This window comes from Megascapheus bottae, chromosome 3, assembly GCF_031878675.1.
Source record: "Megascapheus bottae isolate mThoBot1 chromosome 3, mThoBot2.hap1, whole genome shotgun sequence".
In the NCBI taxonomy this organism is placed as follows: domain Eukaryota; kingdom Metazoa; phylum Chordata; class Mammalia; order Rodentia; family Geomyidae; genus Megascapheus; species Megascapheus bottae.
This window is the reverse complement of record NC_143511.1, coordinates 14,941,934-14,954,628: the sequence shown is the minus strand read 5'-3', so window position 1 is coordinate 14,954,628 and position 12,695 is coordinate 14,941,934. Positions and strand designations below refer to the sequence as shown.

Genomic DNA, 12,695 nt, shown 5'->3' with positions numbered 1-12,695 from the left:
GCTAGGATTGCAAGTGTGAACCACTAGTGCCTAGCTGATTTTACTTTCTTGAAAGTTAGTAAGATCTTAATAGGTGTCAGATACTATATTTAGTATTTTAATCCTATTATCCTCTATTATTTTCATCAGAAGTCTTTGACTTGGATTTATTCTCTAATTTACAAAAGAAGAAATGGGAACGAGAAAAGTTACACTTTTTCAAGATAAACTTATGAATTGCAGTGTTTAGATTTGAGCCTTTGACTTGCCTTTCATTTGATTTGCTCTGTGTGTGTGTGTGTGTGTGTGTGTGTGTGTGTGTGTGTGTGTGTGTGTGTTCATCTTAGGCCTTGAACTCAGGGATTGGGTGCTCTCCCTGAGAATTATTTTTGCTATGGGACTTTCCTATCTGGGCTGGCTTCAAACTGTGATCCTCAGAACTTAGCCTCTTGAGTAGCTAGGATTACAGATGTGAGCCACCAGTGTGTGGTTTGACTTACTATTCAATCGGTACCTCTGCTTTTAAGGGTTTGCTAAGTACCCTCATTAAATCATTGAACTGTTGTTCCCCTCTGGGCTGGACAGAGTTCATGGTTGTACTTTTTTTTTTCTTCAGTTGTTTAGGAGAGAGGCTAAATCAATTATTTATGCCTATTCACCTATTTCCATGCCCACTACAGATATTCCAGAAATCCATTTCCTGTATTCCACAGGAAGTCTCTCCTAATTGGTTAGAGATAAATCCTATTTACTATTCCTGACCTAGAACAATGCCTTTAAATAACTCTGGAAATAGTTAATGTATTGGTATTTCCTCCATTTTTTTTTTCAGATGAAAAACTGATTATTAGAGAATAAAGATAATAAGCTCCTTTCTAGAGATAAGAGCATCTACTTTGAGTTATTGTGAGATTTAAATCAATTCATATGAAACTCTTCAAATGGGAGTCTTGGAACAAGCTAGTTATTCAGTATTATGTAAACCGCATAGGTTTTGTTTCATTGAGACAAGATTTTTGCTGATTTCCCTACATGGAAGAGGAAAGTGAATGGAAAGTGACTGTTAAGTAAATACGGAGGTTATTATTACTATGACGATGATGACGATTAGCGAGGTGAGGTATTTGATGAAATTTTGGAGTGAAAAAACTCCAATGAACCAGGGAAAAGATGCTGGAACTGGAAATGCGGCATAAGTGGTAAAGCCAAAAGCTTAGGGGCAGCTCCCAGGTCCTGAGTTCAACCTCCAGAACTGGCATTAAAACAGAACAAAACAAAAGAACTGCTCCCCTCCCTAAAAAAATATCCCCCTCAAAAACAAGCAAACAAACAACAACAACAACAACAGCCCAGGAGTCTTTCCTTCCCTTTTCTTTCCTGTGAATGCTCATCTCAGCCACTGGACAAGCTGCGCATGCGCACACGAGAAGTCCCGCCCTCATTTGCCCCGGAAACAGTTCTTCAGCCGGCCATGTTTGCCTGTGCCTGTGCCCGGAAGGCCTTGGCTGTGAGGCCTCTGGCCCAGGCTGCGGATGTCACTCTCCACCACCGCTCCATGCCTGCCTGCCTGTGGGCCGGGCACTGAGCCTTGGCGCCCCATGCTGGCTGTGTCCACCCATGGCCTATGCTGTGTCCTACAGGGAGGCTGACCCTCGCCTTCCCGGTGTCCATCAGACAGGAGGCAAGTTCTGGACCCACGGTTTTCCCTCCAGTTCCACTTCAAGATGGAGAAGCCTCCTGTACCACCCAGAGGCCCTGCAGGACCCCCAGATGGGAAGAGATCCGCACCTCCACTGAGCAACCGCTTTCTCTCTAGGCCTCCATTACCAGAGACTTTGCTTTTATTCACACCAGGAGGCTTTGCCCACCCCTCCACCGCTTCCCTCCCTCAACCCCCGACTAGATCTGTACCATCTGCGCTCCTGGACTTCTCCAGGTGTACCATCTGCGCTCCTGGACCTCTCCAGGTGTACCTTCTGTGCTCTCTGGACCTCTCCAGGTGTACCATCTGCGCTCCTGGACCTCTCCTGGACCAGCTCATGGGGTGCACACACCCATTCTTCCCAACCCCAGTGGTCCAGCCTTCCACATCTGGGGACTACTCACTTGCTCTCGGGAGCCCATCCCCAGCCCCTGGGGTCTATTTTCCCACCGGTGGGGTTCAGCTCACCCATCAGCCCCTGGGGTCCACCCACAAGCTCTGGAGACCATCCTCCTACCCCAGGGGTTCACCCTCTCCCGTCAGCTGGAGTTCACCTGTAGGCTTCTGGTATGCCCACCTCCCCACCGAAGCCCCTGGAGTGTCCCCATCAGCTCAGGCACCTGGGATTAGTGCTGCAGCTCCTGAGTATACCCTCCCCCTCCTCTTGTAACCCTTCAATTCCTGAGGTGCAGCTCCCAACACCTACACCCCCATGACGAGGGGGCCTTCAATCTCCACTGAAGGTCCTGGAATGAACATTCCCTCTCTTGGCCAGGGGAAAATGGGAGTCTGATTTTCTGTTTCCTTATTTTCCTATGGAGTATTTTCCCATGGAGGCCGGGCAAGCTTTCGTGTTTTGTTCATCCCTGGAGCCCAGTAAACAGCCTCACCCAGCGAGGGAAAGGAGGAGCCAAGGAGATTGTAATAGAGGAGGGCAGAACTGTGCAGACCCTGGGAGTCTTGAGGGTGGCCTTAAGTTTTGCACTGTAAACACTTCAACCTCTTTACCCTGTCCCTACCCTTGGCATTGCAGCCAGAATTTAAATCTAAGCCTTTAGTGCTTCAAAGTGCTCCTTTTGTTTTCACACGTTACTTTAGAGCTCAGGGAAAGCCCATCCTCTCTGGTGGGTAGTTGTGTAAATGTGCATCAATAATTACTAATGGAGAAGAGTATCCACACCTCAGGCTGGAAAGCAAGCTGGGTGCTGGCGGTTTATGGCTGTAATCCTAACTACTCAAGAAGCTGAAATCTAACAATTGAAGTTCTAAGCCATCTGAGCAGAAGAGTCCATGAGAATGAATGAATATGTGTGTGTGTGTGTGTGTGTGTATGGGGGGGGGTTGGTCGGTCCTGGGGATTGAACTCACGGCCTGGTTGCTGTCCCTGAGTGATTTTTGCTCAAAGCTAGTGCTCTACCACTTTGAGCCACAGCACCACTCATGGTTTTTTGGTGGCTAACTGGAGGTAAGAGTCTCATGGACTTTCCAGCCTTCTGGGTAGCTAGAATTACAGGTATGAGATACCATGAAACTCTTATCTCCAATTTATCAGAAAAAAGCTAGAAATGAAGCTGTATCTCAAAACACCAGCTTTGAGCAGAAAAGCTAAGGGGAAATACCTAGGTCCCAGAACCCGCACAAAAAAGGGGGGAAGGAAGTGAGGAGAGAGAGAGAGAGAGAGAGAGAGAGAGAGAGAGAGAGAGAGAGAAGAGAGAGAGAGAGAGAGAGAGAGAGAGAGGCAGAGAGAGAGAGAGAGAGAGAGAGAGAGAGAGAGAGAGAGAGAGAGAGAGAGAGAGAGAGAGAGAGAGAGAGAGACAGAAAGAGAGAGAGAGACAGAGACAGAGAGAGACATCCTGCTCTCCAGGCAAGAAATGAAAGTTAAAGGCTTGTTCTTTTCTTTCTTTCAGCATAAATTATGTACCTTCTGGTTCTACTTCTGAGGATAAAATGACAGCTGGCACCATTTCTGCCTCTAGGAGATAAAGTCTAATGTGGAATATACAGTATCAACAACTGACTGTGAGTCAGGTAATATGGCCCATTCTAAAGTTGCAGACTAAGGATCAGATGACAGATGAGTGAGCGGATGTTTATGCTGGTCAGACTAGGGGTGCTGAGTATGTAGGGGAAATGAGATTAGTAATTAAGAGATGATAAGGTTTAAATTGTATCTTGAAAGGTTTTCTTAGAATGTAAGGGTGTGTGGGGGGGTGTTGGAGGGGAGCTAGGGAAGAAGTTTGCCACAGCCATAGAAGAACACAGAACTCTAAACAGTGTTGAGTTAGAAAGAGGAAAATGAAGTCAGGGGCTAGTAGCTTATCCCTGTAATCCTAAGAAGGGTGAGATGTGAGGATCACATTTCAAAGTGAGCCCAGACATGAAAGCCCATGAGACTCTTATCTCCACTTAAACACTAAAAAGCTGAAAATAGAGCGGTTTCTCAAGTGGTAGAGGGCCAGTCTTGAGTGAAAAAGCTGAGGGACAACACCCAGACCCTGTGTTGAAGCCCTAATTCTGCCCTCCCCCTCCCCCTTTCCCCCCCCTCCCAGCAGAGTGCAGTGTATAGAGGACCAGAGAGAAGCTTAGTGGTGCAGCTCTACCCAACAGAAAAAAGAATCATCTAGAAAGTTTAGGGTCCTGTGTTCCAAGTTCACTAATATAAGAATGATGCCAAAGGGAAAATGATCTATTGAGATGCTAAGAAGGAAAAATCTTCCTGGTTTTCTTTCCCTCATTCTGTATTGATATATATTATTTGTACAAAAGAATGGTTCCCATTTTACATTTTTATACATGTATATAATATACTTTAGTCGTATTCACCATGCCCCATGATTTCTACTCACCTGGAAGTATGGATCATCCACATTAACACCAAGATGTTAGAAAATATACTATGGAAGGCCTGATAGACACAGCAAAATAGTTTAAGGATGGAAACTTTACTGGTAGGCAACTATCCCCTTTTAGTTGTGGGGTGAAGTGAGCCTGAAGTTTGTAGCCTGTAGTTGTAGTTTATATTGTTTCCATTCTCAGCCTTCTGTTTTGAGATTTGTCTTGGTTGCTATTTCCTATTATATATTTATCCATAATCATTTTACTTACAAATCATTTGTATTTAAATACATTTCTGCACTTTCAACACTGATCTCCTTGACCTGAGGGTTTTTTTCTTCATATATTTTTATTGTAATTAATAGAAGGGTTACATTATATTTGCCAGATAGAAGGTGCATTAATTCACATACATTGATACCCTTGTTTTTTTTTTTTCTTGAAGGGAATTTTTTTCCCAAGGGATTCATTGGGAAAATTCTATATTCTAAACATAATGGTTACATTTTCTAGAACATACAAATTTGTCATATGTGTGTGCTGAACATTTACTATTTACTACTATTTCTAAAGAGTTGTAGCCTATTTCTATCTCCTGTGTCTTCTCTTCATTGTCTACCAGTGTCCAGGGTTCCAGCTCTATTTTCTTTGAGTGGGAGAACTACTCCTTCCCCTTTCTCTGCAGACCTAGGGATGGAAAGGTGATAAAGACCACCTGATCTTCTGCTTCTGTCATCTTTGGCTGCATTGGTACCCCTTAGTCCCACCCATGGCTTTGTAAACAGTCGCTTCATTTACCTTAGACATTTACTTGAAGCAGTGAGCTTCCTCCTGCCCTTTCTTCTCTTTCCTTTCCTTCCCCTTCCTTTTCTTCCTCCCTTTATAAATTTTCAAACTTAACATTTCATTGTAATGGGTTGCATTTAACAGTACAGGTTTTTTTGGGGACTGTCCCTGAGCTCTTCAGCTCAAGGCCAACACCCTACCCTTGAGCCAAGTCTCACTTCCCATTTTCTAGAGGTTAATTGGAGATAAGAATCTCAGGTCCTTTTGTACCAGGGCTGGCTTTGAACCTTTGTCCTCAGATCTCAGCCTCCTGAGTAGCTAGGATTATAGGTGTGAGCCACCATGCTTGGCTAAATGGTACAGTTTTTAATGAAACAGTAAATATGTTAAGTCTATTGGAAATTGGCTTTAAGATTTAAAGCAGAGATAGAGTGTTTTTTTTTCTTTCAAAAATGCAACTAAGAATTTCAGAGTGCAATATTTAAAAAGTGTTGGATTGTCAGTCACAAATAAGATTCATGTAAACAGAGTAGGGAAACCCCATTAATCCATGGTGGTTTACAAGGCTTCTCACACACATTAAAAATAGAGGAAAGGTTTCAGGTGCATCACAGTTAAGCACAATCTGATTTTCAAAAATTCATTGCTCCCTCAAATGCAATCAGGATGTGAAGCCCAGGTTAAGACTGTCACGGTCCCCTCCATTATAGTAAGAAAGATGCTCATCACCAGTGTCCCAAGCAGCAACAGTGGCCTTGGAGAAAGCTTGCACTCTCACTTTTCAGTGTGGAAAGATGAGCTCTGGTTGAACTCATCATTTACATCTGCCTAAATAAGAAGCATCTATGCTGTCTGAGACTACCACTCGCCATCTGCTTCAGGTCACTCCGAAGTGGATCTCCTTCCGTTTTTCTTTCTTCTCTCATTCGCCACCTACTACTTCTCCTTTTCCTTCTCCCTTTTCTTTTCTTTTCCTTTCTATTCTTTCTTTCTTTCTCTCTCTGTTCCTCTTTTTTTCCCTCCTTTTCTTTGTTTCTTTCTTCCTTTCTTTCTTGTTTTGGGTCTTGAACTCAGAGTCTGGGCACTGTCTTTGAGCCTTCACAAGGCTAGTGCTCTACCACTTGAACTGTAGCACCACTTCTGTTTTTTTTTTTTTTTTCTGTGCACGTAGTAACAAGGAATAGATTAAATGGGATCAAACTCAGGATCTCATTTTAGAAAGCACCTTGGCACTTGAGATTCTGGAGTACTGAGCTTCTTATTTTGGTATTTTCAGAGTCATAAACACATGGAATGCTTAAGATTCACATATTAAGTTTGTGAAATAAACAAAAATAGACTATGAATATGAAACTACTTTTCTTTTCATGTTAAAAATGCAATGCAAGCCAGGCACTGGTGGCTCAATGGCTCTAATCCTATCTGTTGAGGAATCTGAAATCCAGAGCATTGCAATTCAAAGTCAGCCAACATAGAAAAGTCATGGAGATTCTGTTTCCATTTAATCAGCACAAAGCCTGGCTAGAGGCATGGCTCAAATAGTAGCTTGCCAGTTTTGAGCAAGTGAGCTTCTTGAGAGTGTAAAACTCACACACACACACACACACACACACACACACACAAATGCAATATAAAATGTTAAGAGATATTTTTACAACTAATTTTAAAACAATGTTATCTTAAACTTTTCTTTCTCATTTTTTGAAATCCGCATAGTAAGGATATTTTTGGATAATGTTAAGAATTATATTTCTAGGTATTAGGAAGCCTAATTAAAAAATGAAAACCCTTGCCATCCTGCATATATGTTAAAGGTTTTCTTCAAGCCCTCTCTGTCCCCTAACTCAACTTTGACCCAAAGCTTAGGGTTCAGCAGTGGAAAGGTGCAGTCTTTTTATTCTTTTCTTCCTAATTCCTACAGACTCGGAGACTGTAGACCTTGGTATTGCCCAGCTTGGGATTAAGATACCAACCTCCTCTTTTGACATGTGGAACCTGAGTGAACAAATTCTAAGCCTGTCTCAGTGAGAGTATCCCACTTATCTCTGCATATGAATTAACCCATGGAAAAATTTCCATCCAGCTTTCTCTCCTGGGGGATGAGTGATGATAGGTGAGCGTGGCTGCAATTTACCATGCTTGTGTCTCTGGGAAGGCATTTTCACCTCCACCAAAATGGGAAATATCAAGGAATGCCTCATGGTGGCATTCTGTTATATTTGTATATATTAAGGACATTGAGAGGAGAAAAAGAAGAAAATGAAAGGAAGGATAAAGTAAGAAAAAGAAATCAAGCATTTGGCAGAATGGCTCAAGTTGGCAGTTTTAGCTACTTGGGAGGCAGAAATTGCAGTTCATGGTTCAAGGCCAGCCTCAGACATAAAAGTTCACCAGACTCCATCTCAACCAATTTCTGGACTCGGTGGCATATTCCTATTATCCCAGCAGCAAAAGGAAATACAACTAGGAGGACTGCAGTGCAGACTTGTCCAAGAATAATTAGAGACCCTATCAGAAAAATAATCAACACAGAAAAGTGGTAAATCACCTGTTTAGCAAGTATGAGGCCCTGATTTTAATGCCTAATATAGCCAAACAACAAAACTACCACCACCACCACTAACAACAACAAAACAAAGTTTATCAGGAAATACAGGGGAGAAAAAAATAAGAGCAAATATAAATAGAGAGCAAACAAATACCTTTAACTTACATTTTTGGTAATAAATTGATTCTCCGTCCTTTGATGCTAAAGAATGTTAGTTTATCAGGAAAGAAATTTTGAAATTTTTGAAAAAGTACGTAGGAACACACTGCACTAAGTTGCTAAAAAGTATTTTTAATCATAGCAGGATTTAGAGTTGCTTAACATCTAATTCAGTTGTGTGAGACTCAAGGTTATTTAGGAGTTGCACTTGATCTTCAGACCTGCAGTTGAGGGTCTGATTTCTCTGAACCACTAAAAATAATCATTTCCTTGTCACAATGACTGATACAGATTTAAACCAGAGAATGGCATTTCCCCCAGTTACAGACATTGTGCACTCTGGTCCAATCAGAGTTCACTTGAAGATTTTGCATGGTGGTTCTTAGCCTTTCATTTACTGCTGCTTGAATACAAAACCACTATGAGTGTGGCTAACAATAAGTTTGTAGGGCCATACTAAGGAGAACACTTATAGATAGGAAAACTGGAAGAACTGCAGAAAATATAGAGCCAGAACCTGAACTCTTATCATGCCTGGATTAAACCATGAAATTTCTAATGGATTCTTCAGTTACAAGCCACAGTAAATTCCTCTAATTGTTTAAGCCAGTTGAGTAGCTTTTCTATTATTTGCTACAGAAATAATCTCAGCCAATACTACCTTTGTTGAACTTGAGTAACTTAGGTTTAATTAAAGTGACCAAGCCTCATTACAAAATGATACAGTCCAGGTTTGTGACTATCAAACACCAATGGTCCCTGACACGGTGGCTTGACTTGTGACTTTTTTAACTTTCAAAATCATATGAAAACACATTCATTTAACTGTTTTGCCTTTTCACCTTCACTACAGTAGTCAGTAAACTACATGAAATACATATTACTTTATTATAAAATGACTTTGTTATAAAATCTATTATAAAATAGATTTTTTAAACTTGTGATGATTTATCACTACTCAACCCCATGGTAACCTCAAAAAGCATCTCTTTCCCCCACACTTTCTTCCTCTCATATATACACACATGAATATACGTATATATACATGCATACACATATACATATATATAGATATATGAAAAGGATAGCTGAAAATTTGAGGAAAATAAGCTTTATGATTAAGTGGCTTGGTGATAAAGGGAAAAAAATGATGAACTAGGGCCGGGAGTTTGGCCTAGTGGTAGAGTGCTTGCCTAGCATGCATGAAGACCCGGGTTCGATTCCTCGGTACCACATACATAGAAAAAAAAAGCCAGAAATGGTGCTGAGGCTCAAGTGGTAGAGCTCTAGCCTTGAGAAAGTCCAAGGACAGTGCTCAGGCCCTGAGCTCAAGCCCAGGACTGGCAAAAAAAAAATGATGAACTAGCTAAAGTGAAAGCAGAGATGGCAATTTTTGAACTTCTGGCATAATAGAAATGAAGAAAATGGGATCCTAATTCAAGATCTAACTTTACCAGTTACCCAGTTACTTTCATGCATATAATCACATTGCATTTTTATGATATCCTTTGAGTTTTCCATTGTCCTTTCTTCAATGCCACCCCCTCCACTTTACATTTGGAGAAAGAGGATCAGTAAGAGAAGTTCATTTGTCCAGGATCATATAAGTTATTTAGTATGAGAGAAAAATGTTGAGGCAAGAGTATGTTCCTCCTGCAACTTTACTGGGTTTCTGACAGATAGCTGGAAACTAGAGTGATCCTTAGTGCCAGGCAGGGTTGAAATATCTTAAAGGATGCATGACGCCAATTTCAAAATGCATTAAACATTTGCTTTGTTTGCTGGGAGTATCTCAGGTGCAGCCAACACGTTAGGGTTTATTATTATTAAATTCACAAAGAAGCCTGGTGATACTTTGCCTTGGGAAAAGCAGACACAGCTGAAGAATCAGATTCAGTAGTGTTTGCCACTACATAACCTAATCAAACCTAGGATTTCTGATTCCCATGCACTGCCTCATTTCCCTCATTAAAAAAAATTCCACTAACCCTCTGCCAATGTGCTAAGTGTTGGGGAAATAAGTTTCTCAATTGTCATTCTAGGAATTGCCTTTTGCAGCTGAAACTTCACCACTTAGTTAAGCCCTCCCCTGCCATCTGCTCAGCTCCAAAACTGCAACAGAGGTTGCAAAGAGCTGCTAAAATCACAGGCACCCATATCTGTGGTAGAAATTCTATGGCATGAAGTCTTCTCTCCTGTTCATCAACCTGAACACACAGCTTCGGAGTGCAATTTTAAGGTCTCCAGGTTACTATGATGCAGTGTGGGGTTTTCAGAGCCAGCCTTCTCACCAATAGATGATAGGTAGCCAAAGTGCACCTGAACCAAACTCTTAACCCTTGCTCCTGGGTCCCATCATGTTGGAGAGAATCTAAAGAAACATGATCCATTGTTGAGGGCTGTATGTTCTCTTAGGCTAATGGAGCCTATGGATCTGATTTACACAGTGCTGGACTAAGTCTAACTGCTTTAGACTCTCCAACGTTTTCATGACCAAATACACTTTCCTGTGTCCCTACCATTTCTCCCTGTACTCAAGGCTTTTGTTTATCAAGGAATGAGATTCCCTTTTTTAAAAAATTAGTTCATCCCTTGTAAACATCTGCCTAGGTCTTTGATACCTGCATCAATGTTTCTGTAACATCTACTCTATTCAGTCAGTCAGTTCCTCTAGGATTATTAGAGAAACTTTGCTAGGATTTAATGACCTTCATGGAGGTTTGAAGGGTCTTGGATCATGCTTCCTAGTCACAGAAGGTGAATTGGGAATTCATAGACAAGTGTCATAGCAAGGGAATGTCATAAGATAGGACACAAACAGAAAAGGGCAGGTGAAGAAATAAGGCAATGATGTGATTTCCTGGGAGCCCTGCGGGGAGTGAATTGCACCATACAGGTCATTCTTGCCATGGGCAGATGGGGATTGGGGCTGATGCCTCCATTGCTAACTCAGTGACCTGGGGTCCATCCTGGGAGCCAAGAGGTATGGAAGGTATCTGAAGCTTTCTCGGATCAGGCATTCATTCTTAGGCAAGGCTATTTCCTCTGGGAGACTTGAGGGATAAGCCATTCACGACAACACCCAGGGCATCTGGGAGGTGAGAACTGTAGAATGACTCAGGGACATAAGTGGTGCAGCAACAGCATCTGCTGACCTGTTGTACCAGATATCTAGACTCTGAGTGAAAGCAGCTCACCAGAAGGACTTCACAGAGAGACAGTTACAAAGCAATATGGTGGAGCCATGCACATGAGTACTTAGGAGGAGGCACCTCAGCCTGGTTGGGCTGGGAGATGGAATGGAGGCCTGATGGGAGGAATTGTCCAGGGAAGTTTCCCCAAGGGACTAAGTCATACATTGAGTCCTAGGATATAGCAGACAAAGGCAGAAAAGAGGGATTTCAGGTAGATAGTGCCAATTGAGTCCCCATTAGGAAACAGAAAAGATTAATTTTCCAGTCTCCATTTTCTTTGCTTTCTTCCTTCTTTCCTTCTTTCCTTCTTTCCTTCCTTCCTTCCTTCCTTCCTTTCTTTCTTTCTTTCTTTCTTTCTTTCTTTCTTTCTTTCTTTCTTTCTTTCTTTCTTTCTTTCTTTCTTTCTTTCTTTCTTTCTTTCTTGCCAGTCCTGGGGCTTGAACTCAGTACCTGTGCACTGTCCTTGGGCTTTCTCAAGGCTAGCACTCTACTACTTGTGGCACAGTGCCACTTCCAGCTTTTACTGTGTGTGTGGTACTGACGAATTGAAGCCAGAGTTTCCTGCATGCTAGGCAAGCACTTTACCACTAGGTCATGCTCCCGGCCCCCAGTCTCATTACCTTCCTCTTCCAAAATACAGTTTGTCAGATCATTAGATTTTTAGAAAATGACACTTATTCCAAGGCTGCTGTTCTATTTCATTCACAGTACTTCTATACCTGGCTTTTTGTTGTTTAATTAGAGAGAAGAGACTGCCTAAGCTGGTTTCAAACTAGGATCCTCAGATCTGAGCTATTCAGCTTCCTGAGTAGCTAGGATTATAGTAAGCCATCAGTGCCCAGGTAATACTTGTTTTCATAAGAGCATTGTATCTACCATTAGGAAAGAAAGATGCAATAGATTCATAGTAATACTTGCTTTTCAGGTGTTGTGGTTTTGACAGAACTTCCCCTCCTAGTAAATTGCTTCTGCCCCAACTAAGGATCTTGTAAATATAGCTGAGGTAAATCAGATATGAAAATGTGGAAGAAGCCAGATTATTCTTATACCTATTTGTCCCTTAGAACAAGAAGCTTCAATTAAAATGTAGGTTGATACCAGCAACATAATTTTGGTATACTGTGAAGCCAAGTTTTATAAACATATACAAACAAGGTTAACAAGCTGGATCCTGATGGCTCACTCATGTAATCCTAGCTACTTGGGAGGCTGAGATCTGAGGATTGCAGTTTGAACCCCAGCCCAGGCAAGAAAGTCCCTAAAACTGTGATCTCCAATTAATCTCCAGAAAACCAGAAGAGTAGCTGTGGCTCAAAGTAGTAGAGAGAGCCACAAAGTAGTAGAGCCTTAAGCAGTAAAGCTCAGGGACAGGCTCAGAGCATGAGTTCAAGCTTAAGGACTGGCTTTAAAAAAAGGCTACAAAGATAGCACTTATGATGAATTATAGGTGTGAAAACTGAGATAGGATTATGTGAAGCTATTTTCCTTGGAC

General features: G+C 41.8%; 1 protein-coding gene across 2 annotated transcripts in view; it reads left to right on the top strand.

Moving 5' to 3' along the window:
* Positions 1-1,500: 1,500 nt before the first annotated feature.
* LOC150065003 (spermatogenesis-associated protein 31D4-like) overlaps positions 1,501-12,695 on the top strand; it is a 32,818-nt gene continuing 21,623 nt past the window's right edge. Inside the window, exons 1-2 of one of the 2 annotated variants that reach the window (XM_090329579.1) lie at positions 1,501-1,660; positions 3,589-3,700. In XM_090329579.1, the coding sequence (XP_090185705.1) occupies positions 3,671-3,700 (30 nt within the window). In that variant the 5' untranslated portion in view covers positions 1,501-1,660; positions 3,589-3,670. Of the gene's footprint in view, positions 1,661-3,588; positions 3,710-12,695 lie in introns of both variants that reach the window. The other variant, XM_090329578.1, reaches the window with a different exon arrangement.